This window comes from Lactuca serriola, chromosome 7 (genome assembly GCF_051521515.1).
Source record: "Lactuca serriola cultivar US96UC23 chromosome 7, Lser_US96UC23_V15, whole genome shotgun sequence".
NCBI classification, from domain to species: domain Eukaryota; kingdom Viridiplantae; phylum Streptophyta; class Magnoliopsida; order Asterales; family Asteraceae; genus Lactuca; species Lactuca serriola.
The window spans coordinates 172,128,435-172,142,749 of NC_136414.1; the positions used below are offsets into that span (position 1 = coordinate 172,128,435).

Genomic DNA, 14,315 nt, shown 5'->3' on the forward strand with positions numbered 1-14,315 from the left:
TCGATTTGTGATAGTCTTCATAGATGACGTCTTGGTTTATTGTAAGACTCAAGAGCAGCATGAGGAGCACCTGAAGAAGGTGTTGGAGACACTGAGGAGGGAGAGACCTTTCGCAAGGTTCACCAAGTGTGAGTTCTAGTTACGCGAGGTGTAGTTTCTGGGGCACCTTGTCAACCAGAAGGGTATTTTGGTTGATCCGGCCAAGATAGCAGTCGTGATCCAGTGGGAGGTTCTGAGGTCTCCCACCGAGAATTGGAGTTTTGTTGGCCTAGCGGGTTATTACCGAAGATTTATCCAGGATTTCTCCAAGATCACCGTTCCCCTGACTCGACAGACCAAGAAGTCGGTGACATTCCGATGGAGGCCTAAGCAGCAGGCAGCCTTCGAGACCCTCAGACAACGGTTATGCGAGGCACTGATTTTAACTTTCCCAGAAGGAGTTGATGGCTTCATAGTTTACTGTAACGCTTCGATCACAGGCATGTGAGCAGTATTGATGCAACAGGGTCACGTGATAGGTTATGCATCGAGGCAGTTGATTCCTTAGGAGGATAACTATCCGACACATGATTTAGATTTGGGGGATGTGGTGTTCGCCCTTAAGATTTGGCAGAATTACCTATATGGGGTCCGTTGTACCATTTAGACGGACCATAAGAGTTTGCGGTACGTCATGGATCAACCGAATATGAACATCAGGTAGGGTCGGTGGTTAGATGTGGTGAAGGACTACGATTGTGATATCCTTTACCACCCGGGCAAGACCAATATGGTGGCCAACGCCCTGAGCCGCAAGGCGGTAGCGGCCCCAATTAGAGACATCTCCCTGAGGATAAGAGTGATTACTCCATTGTTGGAGAAGATCAGAGAGACACATGTAGAGGGCCTGAAGGAGTAGCGCCAGAAGTGCGAGCGGATCGCAGGCTGAGTGGCCTCATTTTATTATGATAGTCGTGGGTTGCTGACCCTACATGGGAGAGTCTGGGTTCCGTATTGGGGCGGAGTACGATAAATTCTAATGGATGAGGCCCATAAGTCAAGGTTCTCCATCCATCCTAGGGCGACGAAGATGTACAGAGATCTTCGTCCTGATTAATGGTGGCCGTGCATGAAGCGGGATGTAGCCTGATATGTTGAGAGATGCCTGGCCTACAGTAAGGTCAAGGCAGAACACCAGAGGCCCCATAATAACCAAAAGGTATGTAACCCTACTCCTATGTATATTTTTATTAAAATAGGTTATCATTATGGTTCTTGATGTTTATAGTTTGTTGCAATCAATAGAGGAACCATAGATCCAAATAGGTTGAATGTGAACTTAAGAGTTAAGTAATTTTCTACATCATGCATAATTTATAACCTATAAAACTCATCAGAAAAAAAACCGTAGTCTGGTCGAAATTTTATTATGGGATGCGTGTTTGAAGAATTATAAAGTGACATGTTATACACGTTATGCGTTTAAGATAGGCTTCCTCTGCGGTTTTATTTTTCATTTTTTTTTTGTTGTGACAGTAATTTTAGGACGCACAAAAATGCATGTCTTAAAGACTTTAAATTTTAGGAGCGATGCCTTTATTTTAATGACACACACTTTTGCTTATCATAAAGCCAATGCGCGTCATTTTCACGTACCGTTAAAGACCTATATTCATGTTGTGAGACAAGCATTAGCATCTGCCTACATATTATGTATATAAGTTAAAATAAAAACAAAGAAACAAAATTAGTACTTACAATTAAATCAACCAATTCAAGAAACTATCAAAGTACCAAATCCATAACAAATATGTTTATAAATCGTTAACAATTTAACAAACTATCAAACTACCAAATTCATAATAAATCAATTAAGCCCATAACTACTTAACAAAATACCAACATACGAGACAGGATACTAGTCGTTGGATTGATGGATCTAATGAACAACTAGGGTCTTCAATTGAATGTTCACAAGGATTGCTAGATGAAACCACCATTATCAGCTACATGAACATGTAGAGGCGGAGTTACATGTCACCACTAATGGTGTTGTTGTTAGTAAAGGTAACGTCGCAAATGTTAATATTATTGTAGTGTAAATAGAAAATATAAATATAACACACAATCAATAAAAACAAGATTAATCATATTTAAAGTGAAATAATCATTTGTCTTATCTTAAATGCTATTTACATATTTATAACTTTATTTATCATTTTCTCTATAAACTATGCATTTTAGGGCTTCTATCTCTAACTTATTGTCTATTATAATTAAGTAATTTAAAATTTAGTTTTGAAATCTTATTATCTTTGAAAATTTTGATATATTTCAATGCTTATTATTATATATATTTTAGATGATTAAAGATCTTCATCAATGTTTACGTTAAAATTGATATAATCCATTTGTAATTAAATTTCGTTTGATAGTTGTTGTTTGGAAAAGTTTTCTGATTAAAAATGAAATCATGTTGTTTTATTATACATCTGTCTGACTCTGAATAATGAAAAATAATCATATTATCCTATTATTATATATTATTATTAATAAAGTTGTTGAATAATTATAAAAGTATACAAAAGTTGTTGAATAATTATAAAAGTATACAAAGTCTTATAAAATCAAATTAAACAACAATAAAAAAAATTCAACATGTATCTTATATTTTATCTTATATTTTATGCAAATCAAGATTATTGATAAAAAAAATTCTACAACTAAAATAAAACATAAAGATTTCGATTTCTTGTTAAAAATTTACAAAGAGAACTTATCACCATTCATCTACAAATGATACACAACCCAACTAGTCTTTGGTCCAACTTCAAAATAAAAATCATATTATATATTTCACAAAAGAGTCCTCATTTTCTTTTCAAGCAAGAAATCCACATAATTTGAGAGTATTTTTCAGCACATACGATTTCGAAAAAGAAAAAAAAAATAAAGAAGTAGATGATGATCGATGAAGTAGAAAGAGAAAAAAAAAAGAAAAAAAAAATGAAAAGCTTCTTTTTTTAGGGCACAATTGGCCAAAGTTTCATATAGCCCATATAGTTTTGGCCATTGTGGGACATATCTTAGCAAGAAAAACTTTTTTTTTTTACAAATCAAACCGTTTTTCCAAAGATTTTTTTGGACCTAAAAAAAAGTATATTTAACCGAAGTAAGTATATTATAGAAATTTAAAAGTACATGTCAATAAATGTTGATGAGTTGACTATTACATGGCATGGTGGAATTTGTTTCTATGATGGAGAATTCGTTCACCACTTAAAAAATATTATATCCATGACTAATTGATGTTCGAGATCATATTCGTGGATGAACTGATCCACCTGAACACGCCGCAGGGACGACCTGTCCAACGACGTTGGGCTTGACATTATCACACTTAGATGTGGCAGGTCCTCCTCCAGGTCCTTGATATGTCAAGTTGATATCAGCCAGCTCGATGTTTTCGCATGGTAACCCTGCGCTACAAGCAAGCTTCAATGCCACCTTCGTTGTAGATGTCCCCCTGATCTTCCTAAAGCTCACATTCGATATCTTCACTCTTGACGATGGACCTCCTTTCTAGTAGTTGTTTAAAGAATATTAAATTCAAATCTTTAGACGAATAATACTAATGTGCATGGTGTTAATATATGTTTTACACCTTGCAAGTATGACCAGGGCAATATTCTTGATCGATTATTATCGGATTTCCCACTCTATCCATCACAATATCTTCGAAATGAATGTCACTAACAGTTGTTGAGGTAGAATCAGGCCAACTCTTGATCCTCACTCCATTCTGTGTGCCAGTGAGAGTGCAGTTTTTGATCCAGATTCCTTGTACAGGTCTTTCATTTGGGTATTTGCCTAAGCTTCCTACACTGATACCATGTCCTGGTCCGCATGTCACGTTCTCCACACGGATGTTCTTGCTTCCGTCTCCAAAAGATATGCAATCATCACCAGTCTTTATGATTGAATTCGTGATATTGACGTCATTTATCCTTCCAATGTGAATTCCATCTGTGTTCCTACTGTTTTCAGGTGCATGAATGGTTATGTTTTCTATTCTGATGTTACGCGAATCCCCTATCGCAAGGTGGAAGTATTTGCTACTGACAGATGTTATGTTTTTTATCAATGAGTTCCTGACACTAGAGAATCCGATATTCTGCGAAGGGAAAGGTGAAAGGTTCGCATGCTTATTAATTAATTAACACCGAAATCTAGAAGGTTAAAGTTAAATAAAACACTTACGACTGGTCTTTGGCAACGGGGACATTCTTTATTCCTCCATGAGTCGTGGCCTTGGCCATCAAAAGTTCCACCATTTATGGTCAACCTATCAATATTCAAGAAAGTGATCCAAGTATTAACAGTTTTAAATATTTTTAGCTCAGGTGGGGCCTTTAGGGTGGCTCCAGTTGCCTTGATCTCGATCGGACCCTTGCATGGACCACCCATTAGAATCGGAAATGCCAAATATGTCCCTGGTGGAATCAACACCGAGCTTGGTGGTGATCCTCCACTACATGCTTCTTTCCAAGCATTCAATATCACCTAATTTCAACTCACAAACAAATATACACCAATAATATATAACATCAACATCAATATGCTTATAAACCAATACAGAAAACCTGGAAAACAATAATAAGAAACACATACAAATATACGAACGCATGATATTACCTGTCCATCATCGGTTTTTCCATCGGCCTTGGCACCTTTGGTTTTTACATTGACAACAACAGCATTAATCCCGGCAATCAATGGCATAATAAACAAGAAACATACTGCTCTTCGAGTCCAGAAATGGTTGCCCATTTCAGTTGAAGTTCTTTTAATACTTATTTGTAAGATTTAGTCTTGTGTTTTTAATTACAAAGTAGGAGATGATAATGGAGGTTTTTTTTTTCCAGATATGAAATACCGAAGTAAAGTTAACAAGTTTCTTTACGGAACTATTCTCTCATTATTTACCAGACATTAAATTAGTAGGAAAAGTTTTTTGATTGTAGCCTTGATCTCTCACGTGACTCTTGAAATGGTAAGATCATAAAATAACACACAACGTGATTAGGGAAATATGAGTTTAAAAATATTCATATATAGCAGAAATATTAATGGAAGATGTATTGTCGATAACCTAGCTTCCTATTGTTAACGGTTTTTATTTACACCAAAAACACAAAACACACTCATTTTTGAAAGTGGATATTGTGAAAACTTTTAATTCGTCTGTTAGGATTTTCTTGGCTCGATTATATATGGGACATATATAGGGGCTTTTAAATCAAACGGAGGGGCACGGATAAATGGCTTTCTTTTTTTCTGGTCGTTCTTCAATAATTATAGTGAATGGCTCTACCATTTCTCGAATTTCCTTTAAGGAGAAGAGTTAAGCAATTTGATATGTTGTTATCTCTTTTTTCCATTTTAATGGAAGCTTACATGTGGGGACGATGGAATCCAGAAATCAAACATTTTTCACAACATCATGGTACCTCGCCAAGCCGCACTGGCGTACCTAGAAAAAATGTAGCATAATTTTTTTTCCACATAATACCTCAAGATAACTTCTTAAACTCAGATAAAATCAGAAAAACTCTACTTTTGGATGTTGTAAGGTAAATCTGTATTATTAAATTCATATGTAGCCTTTGAATTTTATGGTATTTATCTAATTACTGTGTGATATATTGTGTTTTGATCTTGTATAGGGCGCTTGGGTGACGTATGCAGCGCCGGTCCAGACGGTGGGCAACCCGGGCGACCGCCCAGGGCCCACGTCTTTAGGGGGCCCAAAATTTATGGGCTATGTAGTGTATATATATAAAAAAAGTTATTACCTAAATGATTTTTAGGGCGTAAAATTGGTTCAAATTCAAATTAGCTCAAAAGCTAAACAATTTGGCTTGTTTTTTTACTAATTGAACGTGTCTATACCAAAGAATAAATGATATTTTTTTTTTAATTTTTATTATATTTGTCTTTGAGGGCCCTTTTATTCTTTTCGTCCCGGACCCCATATACGTTTGGACCGGCTCTGGACGTATGCCATGTAAAATACATTATGTTGATAAAGTAAAGGAGCGCAGAAAGTATAAAACTCATACCAATTAGTAGGATAACAAAAAAAAATGAAAAAACACCAAAGTGAAAGCACAAATTCACTAATAATCACTAATTCACCAAAAAAAAGGAGCACATATGCATAAGGTAAAGTTGGCCATCATCATAGCTAAATAATAAACCATTATTTGTTTCTTAAGCATAGCTACGTCGGATAGCACATCAGCACAATAAATTAAAAATTATTTGCTTTCAAGATATTGATATTAGACCAACCGGTATAGGACCACGGTAGGTCACCTGGTCTAGCGGGCCATGACCATGGTTCGTGCACACTAGCCCGAACCATCATGGTCTTCCGTTCGTGGTCTTCAGTGGTGGGCATCATAAATCAAAACGATTGATGGGGTTGTATTGCTCGCTTGAAGAACGGAAACTGATAAAAAGAGTTCATGCGAGCTGTATTTTTTTTTTGCTGGGGAAGAAGATACAGTTTTCAAATCTTGGTAACTCTGATCTCTGAGATACAGTTTATTGACAAAAAGCACCCCTGACAAGAAATCATTTAACATATATAGTTTCTAAAATAACAAATTAAACCTTGGATTTATATTTTCTAATTAATTAAGTAATTTGATTTATTATTATTATTATGATTATTATTATTATTATTATTATTATTATTATTATTATTATTATTAAATCACTTATTTTTATAATTAGTATTTAAAAAATTAGATGTTTTTAATGTATTTTTAAATTAAATTTAATTAAAAAAATAAGGTGAAGTGGTATGTTTAGTCGTAGGTATTACATGGTTAGCGATAGGGAGTGTGGTGATGATGTGACACCCACCACTATAGTGGTTAGATGTAGGTATAACGGATGGTCTTACTACGGATTTTTTTTCAGGTGTAGTATGTGTTACCCCTAACTACCATGTAGCTCTATGCTACCCCTGGCTACCTTGTAGCTCTGCTAGTGGCCAAGCCTAACTTTTTCTCACTTGATGTACCCCAACAATTCTATTTAGATTGGTTAATGAACATCGAGTAATATTTTAATCATCACAGCACAAGTATGAAAGAATCAACTAACTTGATTCTTTAAGAATATTAACTTGGTACACAAGGTGCAAGTATACAGAAGAAGAACAAACAACAACATGAACAAAACAAGGGAAGGAAGTGAAGTGTGAAGAAATATGAATGTACTTGTGTTAAGATGCAAAGTCAGGCTTAGATGTGGAGTGTTAGGCTTTCCCTCTTGTTTTGTGTAATGTATTGTCTTTCTATAAATAGGAATTGAGTGACACTCATTCATGTAAGGAACCATTTGGAGTGTTAGACTGGATAAAGAATTTGTACAAGACCCACTTTGTATATTCTTTCTAGATCTAATATGAGGTTAAAAAGATTTATTTACTTGATGTGTTCTTGAGTTTGTATGATGAATAACTAAATCTTTTCTTATTCCGCACATATCGTCATAATCAACCCCACTACAATTGGTATCAGAGCGGATGTTCATGATTTGCTCAAGAATTGATCCATGGTGGCAATCTTGATTTGGCGATTTGTTTTTTGATCTTTGATCTTCGTGTTTTAGAGAGTTTTTGGATTCTAGAAATCAAATTCATCTTTAATTCTATTCATAATTCATTTTTCTTCACTATAATTCTAGTGATTTTTACTTTCTCTCTCTAGAAAACCTATTCAAAATCCCTTTCTCTCTCTAGAAATTTTCAAGGTTTTATGATCATGGTGGATTTGTTGTATGATTCTTGGATTGTGATCTTTTAAGATATCAAATACAAAGTCAATGAAGATCAATTTCATGGGTTATTGTTATACGATTTGATTTCATGGAGTAGTGAGGTTTCTTATGGAAGTTTGAAGGATGATCACGGAAGCTCTATATTTCAATCACTTTATAGGATTGAATGGTTGATGAAAATTGCCTTGTCCATGTTAATCCTTAGTAGAAATCAAAAGGAAGGAGAAGAAAGAGATTTGTTTAATAAGAAATATATTTCTCTAATTGAAAACTCAAATGACGGTCGTGCTCTTAAGTTTGTTGACGTTCAAGACAATGGAGTTCTATGTGATGTTATTAATGTTCTTGAAGTTCATGATAAAAAAAATCAAGTTGATTCTCATAAAGATGATTTTTTTTTGCTCGATTGGAGTTCAAACTGATGATATTTTGTGTTCTTGTGATTCGTTTGAAGGAATGATTACTTATTGGAAGCCGGTGATCCAAGAAAATCACAAGTATCAAACTCCAAAATATTTTATTCAAACTCAAAAAGTTGAAGTTGTGGAAAGTGGGTTTGTTCATGAAATTAAGTCTTCAAGATGCAAAAAGATGAGAAAGAAAAAGAAAAAGAAGATTAACGGCAAAAACAAGCGGGTTTATTCACCAAAATCATCAAGTGTTGTTGTAAAACAAATTTGGGTTCCAAAGCAACAATCCCCAAATGTTGTATTGAATTTGAAGTCAAAACCTAAAAGTGTTGATGGTTCTTTTGAAGATGGTATTGGATCGTTGAAGAACACGAAGAACAAGTTGTACATCACTCATAATGGGTGGTACAATGTTCAAATTGGAGATTTTCTCGTTCCAACAAAACAACCAAGATCTTCTAAATTTGATTCGTTCATTGCAAATGAAACTCGATTCGTTAAAAAAAATCTCAAATTCTCAAATGGATTCCAAAACGTCCATGTTTTCGATTCATACTTTACGTTTTTCATTTTTCATCGATTTGTTTTGTTGGACCTAATCCGTTTCAACCTCATTGATGATCCAATAATTTTTTTAAGATCAAGCCCAATGAAAATTTCTATATGTTACTATTCATCATATTAAGCCCAAACATTGAGTTTGTTACTATTCATGTAATCAAATGATTAAGCCTAATGTCCAAATTCATTTACTGTTCATCTTGATTTCGAAGCCGATTCCGTGACAATTAATTTTTTTCACTATTCATGATTCATATCAACTATTGGTTTGTATTTGATTGTTGAGCCCAAAAAGAATATGGACATTGTTCATCAGTTGAGTCTAAGGGGGTGTTTGACTTAGTTTTTGTGGGACAAAAGTCCTTTTTGTAAAATGACTTTTTGCAAAAGAACTTTTTACAAAAGTTGTTTTTTAAAAAGTATTTGAATTAACTTTTGAAGGTAAAAAGTCAAAAGTTAAAGTGTTTGGTTTAACTTTTACATGTAAAATGACTAAAAATGACATGTTTACATATTTACATTGATTTACTACTTTACGTATATTATTTTATACTTAATATTTTTTTTAAACACATATTATAATTTTGTAAACATTTTATTAGAAAATATAAAATATAATTTTTTTTTAAATATTTGTAATTTTTTGTATTAGAGAATGACAATATAAAATTACTAAGTTCATACAAATTGTAAATAATTCATAAGAGGACCTTTTGTATTAGACCATGACAATATTAAAATTACGTTCATACAAATATAAAATATAAATTACGTTCATACAAATTAAAATATTTCTAATTTTTTTGGATTAGACCATGACAATATTAAAATTACGTTCACACAAATTGTTGATAATTCATAAAAAAATATCATAGATAACATTACATTCATCTTCGCAATGTGATTATATCTTGTGCAATAATATCCCGTATCGCTGCCATATATAAATCATCATCGCGCGTGCGACGTGTACTTAGACCTTCTTCGTAAACATCACTACCAGTATCACCTCGTAAGGGATTGTAGGATTCTTGTTGTGCCCTAGTAAACACTTCATCAAACCTACCAACCTTTCTAATGTAGTTATGGATCGCCATCGATGCTATCACAATTTTCACTTGGTTCTTGTACTTGTAATTAACATGCATGTCTCTTAACAACGCTCACCTAGCTTTCCACACTCCAAAAGTTCGTTCAATGATATTTCACAATGATGAGTGGAGATAGTTAAATTTCTCTTTCGGTCCACAAGGTTCACGAATAGCAGCCGTGTGTCCACGTCGAAAATCTGGTAAATGATAACGAATATTTGTGCATTTGTATAGAGCAAGATACCCTCTCGTATTTGGATATCCGGCATCAACAACGTAATATTTATCTGTAAATAAAACAAACATTTATTATTCTTTTCAAACAAGTAGTAAAAACATAAACTTGTGTTTCAAAAAAAATAGACAAAACTGCACAAATGGTCCATGTGGTTAGCTGAAAATTGCTACTTTGGTCCAAAAAGGTTTGGACTAGCACCAGAGGTCCAAACTGTTCATTTTGTTGCGAATTTGGTTCAATTTTCTATTAACTTTTTCATAATGACTATTTTTCCCTTAATTTTTTTTTCCTTTTTCAGTTTTATTATTATTTAAATACTTTTTTTTGATTAAAAGAAAAAATAAAAAAGAAAATTTAAATTTTCTATTTTATTTTTATAATTTTTTATAACAAAATAAAAAAATAAATCTCTCTCTCTCTCTCTCTCTCTCTCTCTCTGTTAAACACACAAACCCACATTCTCTCTTAATCCTATTCCATGAAATCCTCCGGATTCCAATAACCAGTACCTAAATCCTCCCACAAACCTTCGTTCAATTCTTGACTCTGCTTGATCACATCTTCCACCGGATCGATTATCAACTCGGTTTCAGGCCTTGGAATCAGAATACCTTCTTCGACACTTAGAACCAAATCCTCCGATGGTCACATCCTGTAATATACTGAAACAATTTTCTCTTTTCAATCATTTGCTTCCATAAAAAGTAAAGATCACCCAAATAAGCTCTTAATTACCACCGAGCCACAATAGTACACACAAATCCAGATATACATACAAATAAAGGGTTCATAAATCAAACAATGGTGCAAAATTATGGTTCAAATAAATAAAACAATAGTTCAACATATTCACGGTGAGGGGCATAATGGTAACCTGATGAAGCTTCTTGAAGATTTGAGTATCGATATCTCCAATTTGAACTTCAAACTGATCTTCATGACTCACTTCGAACAGAGAAAGAAGCTTTCTACTCTGCAATCCAAGGTTTGTGTGTAGAGGTAGAAGTCGATCTGAGTTGATCTGCCGGTAAGAGGAAAAGGGGCGAAGCCGATCGGTGGGCAGATGGTAGATCGGACAGAGATACTACAGGGATAACTGATTTGGCTGGATCGGTGTCGAACACTTACTCTGTCCATTGACTATGTTTTCGACTCTTCAAATTCAAGCAAACTTAACCCTAAAATCGATTACATTTGAGGGAAGAAGAACGAAGATCGGGAATCTATGGGTTGGGTGGATTGATCGTAATATCGTTCTAGGGCACATCGACTTTCATATCTGAGAAATACCTTTTCGATTTGGAATGGATTATAGATCTGGAGAGAGAGAGAGAGAGAGAGAGAGAGATTTCATTTTTATTTTTTTTATTTTTTTTTAAATCTGAAAATCAGAAATACAATTAATAAAAAAGAGAAAATAAAATTAACAGGGGCAAATCCGTCATTTTGAAAAAATTCAGAACAGATTGGACCAAACAAGCAACAAAGTGAAAACTTTGGACCCGTGGTGCTAGTCCAAACTTTTTTAGACCAAAGTGGCAATTTTAAGCAAACCATAGGGACCATTTGTGCAATTTAGTCAAAAAAAATACTAACCACCCGTTGGATAGGAAAAATTAAGATCTGGTCTCTGTAAGGCTTCATTGAAAATTCTTGTATCATGTGCAGTCCCCTCCCAACCGGCCCAAACAAATGTAAAGCACATGTTAAAATCACAAACAGCCATTATATTTTGTGTTGCATATCCCTTTCGACCAATGTACTTCACTTCATCTTTTTGTGGAACCGATGCCCTGACGTGTGTCCCATCTATAACACCAATGCAATCCTTCAAATTCAAAAATATATCATAAATAAATTATTTGTTAAAGTTTGACTACCAAGATAATAAACACTGGATAATACCTTGAACATTGGATAATACCGAGGCTTATTTAATATATATTCGGGAACATCATCATTATAGTTTGTGTCTGGCTTGATGATGTCGGCACTCAGTTTTAGTACGGATTCGAAAACTTTATGGAAATGCCTGTGAATCGTTTCCCCCGAATGATTAAAAAATTCTTGCACAAATCTATTGCTACACCCATGAGCCAAAGTCATCAAGAATATTCCTGCAGACTCCTCAATAGATACATTTCGTGTTTGTTGTAGCCCGTAATTTGTAGTAAGATCTATGCATAACTGTCTAAAAACCGGTACGTTGAGTCTAAACATCTCATAACAACGTCTAGGATGGCCATTTAGTACTTCAGTAATAAACATGTGCCCTGTGCGGTCTGAAGTGTGACATGGCGTACGTAAGTTACGAGCGATCATTATCCCTTTCAAAGCTAATCCACATAACATTTCAAATTCTCTATCCTCTTCCACCCAACATTGTTCATTATCATCGAATGAATTAGAATCATCACTATCCATCCTACATAATACAAATAAAAAGATGTCAACCATTAACACATAATATAAAATGTCAAATACATAATGACAAACAATACCACATAATATAAAATGTCAAATACATAATGTCAAAGGACAACACATAATGTCAAAACATAAAACATAAATGTCAAAGCATAACACATATTGCTAAATCATTATTTCATAAGTAACTTAAGAAACTCCATCTTGGCTTCGTCGGTCGTTGGAAACATAAAAGCTTCACGATTTTGTTTTTTGGTGAAGACAAACAATGCTTGTGAAAATTTGTTGGACACTTCACGACACTTGGGAAACTTGATGACAATGGCCATGCTATCTGCTATTGTTGGGGAAGGATTATTTTGTGGATAAGTTTGTGTGCTTTTTGATGATATGGCATCCAATAAAGCATCAACTTTTACTTCATAAATTGAATTTTTACTCTTGGTTGGACGGTTTTTGGAAACAGACTTAGACCTCTTCCTTTTACTTGAACTACTTTCATGGAGACTACGAAAAAGAGGCTCATCATCATCTAAATTGATTTCATCACTATCTCCTTTGCCCTCCATATTTTCTTTGTTTGGATTGCTATTGTTTTGAAATTGTAACGGAGTCATAGTCTGATCTCCAACGGCAACAGAATCCCGAAACAAAGTAGCATATTTCTCATCAAATATGCTCAAATATGTGTTCCTAAATTTGGCATAATCTTTATTCTCCTGCAAGACAAAAAGATATTATAAATCAAATATGTTCAATCTATATGCAATCATAACTTAAAATCATTAAAAAGAATAGTAATCATACCTTTATTTTCTCCTCCCACCACTCAGGCGACGCATCTAGTAGGCTTCTCGTCCCACCGAGTCCGGTTTCAAGCCTCATTAAGCGGTCATAAAGCTTCCACTCTTTTTTCATGTTCTCCCATTTGTTTGTTAGTTGTTTTTTTTCAAGGATGTAACCTGTTTTCTCCTTAATTCGTTTTTGTATATTTTCCCACCCAACTTTATCAAAGGAGCCGGTGGCATTACGCCCCCCTTTTTTTTTCAATCAAGCATGAATCAACAAACACCATGAAGGTACGATTATCCCACTCAAATTTTGGTTTTTTCATTTTCAAAGATGTTTCACAATCAACAATTATAGCGTTGTTTTCATCCATTATCTGTGAATTACATGTAGTATCAACATTTAAACAACAAACCAATTTCATTAACCTTACTAAATGATTTCATTCATTTATCAAAATTCTAATCAAAATAGAAAAACATAATATCACAGAAATTGGTTACCTGTTAACACAATCCCAAAACAAAAAATTTCTATCAGCTTCATATTTCATGAATTTCACTAATTATTAATCCATATTTCATCAAGTTCACTAATTATTAATCAACATTTCATCCATATTTCATCAATTTCACAAAGGTATGTTAATCATAGGATATCACAGAATATCAATTTCAGAAATAGGAGGAACAAATCACAGCAGATGCGAGAGAGAAGAACAGTTCAAGGAAAATCGAAAAACTACATGTCCTTGCTACTGAAAATTGGAAATCGACAGCAAGATATTGTAAAATCGATTGTAAAGATGTTGTAACATCTGGAATCGACTGGAAAAGAAAAGAAAACTTACCTGATCGGAGATGGAGATAGAATACGCCGGTGTAGCAAGAAGATCGTCGGCGTTGCAGCAAGATCGTCGGTGTTGCAGGAACGATCGATCGAGCAAGATGCGAGAGAGAAGAAAGT

At 34.2% G+C, this 14,315-nt stretch overlaps 2 protein-coding genes and 1 pseudogene across 3 annotated transcripts; all 3 read right to left on the reverse strand.

Annotated features, from left to right (window-relative positions):
* Positions 1–3,150: 3,150 nt before the first annotated feature.
* LOC145062243 (exopolygalacturonase-like) lies at positions 3,151–5,249 on the reverse strand. The gene is made up of 4 exons (XM_079009874.1): positions 4,675–5,249; positions 4,240–4,542; positions 3,644–4,153; positions 3,151–3,561 (listed from the first exon to the last, which is right to left on the reverse strand). The coding sequence occupies exons 1-4, from the start codon at positions 4,807–4,809 to the stop codon at positions 3,298–3,300; spliced, it is 1,212 nt and encodes a 403-aa protein (XP_078866000.1). The 5' UTR covers positions 4,810–5,249; the 3' UTR covers positions 3,151–3,297.
* Positions 5,250–9,691: 4,442 nt separating this feature from the next.
* LOC145064558 (uncharacterized) lies at positions 9,692–12,849 on the reverse strand (annotated as a pseudogene). Its single transcript, XR_013688061.1, has 3 exons — positions 12,039–12,849; positions 11,730–11,961; positions 9,692–10,182 (listed from the first exon to the last, which is right to left on the reverse strand). The product of XR_013688061.1 is annotated as an uncharacterized LOC145064558 (transcript).
* LOC145064559 (uncharacterized) lies at positions 12,734–13,721 on the reverse strand. The gene is made up of 2 exons (XM_079011985.1): positions 13,368–13,721; positions 12,734–13,279 (listed from the first exon to the last, which is right to left on the reverse strand). The coding sequence occupies exons 1-2, from the start codon at positions 13,476–13,478 to the stop codon at positions 12,734–12,736; spliced, it is 657 nt and encodes a 218-aa protein (XP_078868111.1). The 5' UTR covers positions 13,479–13,721.
* Between the last annotated feature and the right edge of the window lie 594 nt (positions 13,722–14,315).

What these genes read in the sequence shown, in the direction of transcription:
- LOC145062243 (XM_079009874.1), bottom strand. Translation starts at nt 4,809, where the DNA reads ATGGGCAACCATTTCTGGACTCGAAGAGCAGTATGTTTCTTGTTTATT. An exon ending in GAAAAACCGATGATGGACAG is followed by an intron (nt 4,543 to 4,674) that starts GTAATATCATGC and finishes AGTTGAAATTAG; the next exon opens with GTGATATTGAATGCTTGGAA. An exon ending in CCCGTTGCCAAAGACCAGTC is followed by an intron (nt 4,154 to 4,239) that starts GTAAGTGTTTTA and finishes TTCCCTTCGCAG; the next exon opens with AATATCGGATTCTCTAGTGT.
- LOC145064559 (XM_079011985.1), bottom strand. Translation starts at nt 13,478, where the DNA reads ATGAAAAAAGAGTGGAAGCTTTATGACCGCTTAATGAGGCTTGAAACC. An exon ending in GGTGGGAGGAGAAAATAAAG is followed by an intron (nt 13,280 to 13,367) that starts GTATGATTACTA and finishes TTTGTCTTGCAG; the next exon opens with GAGAATAAAGATTATGCCAA.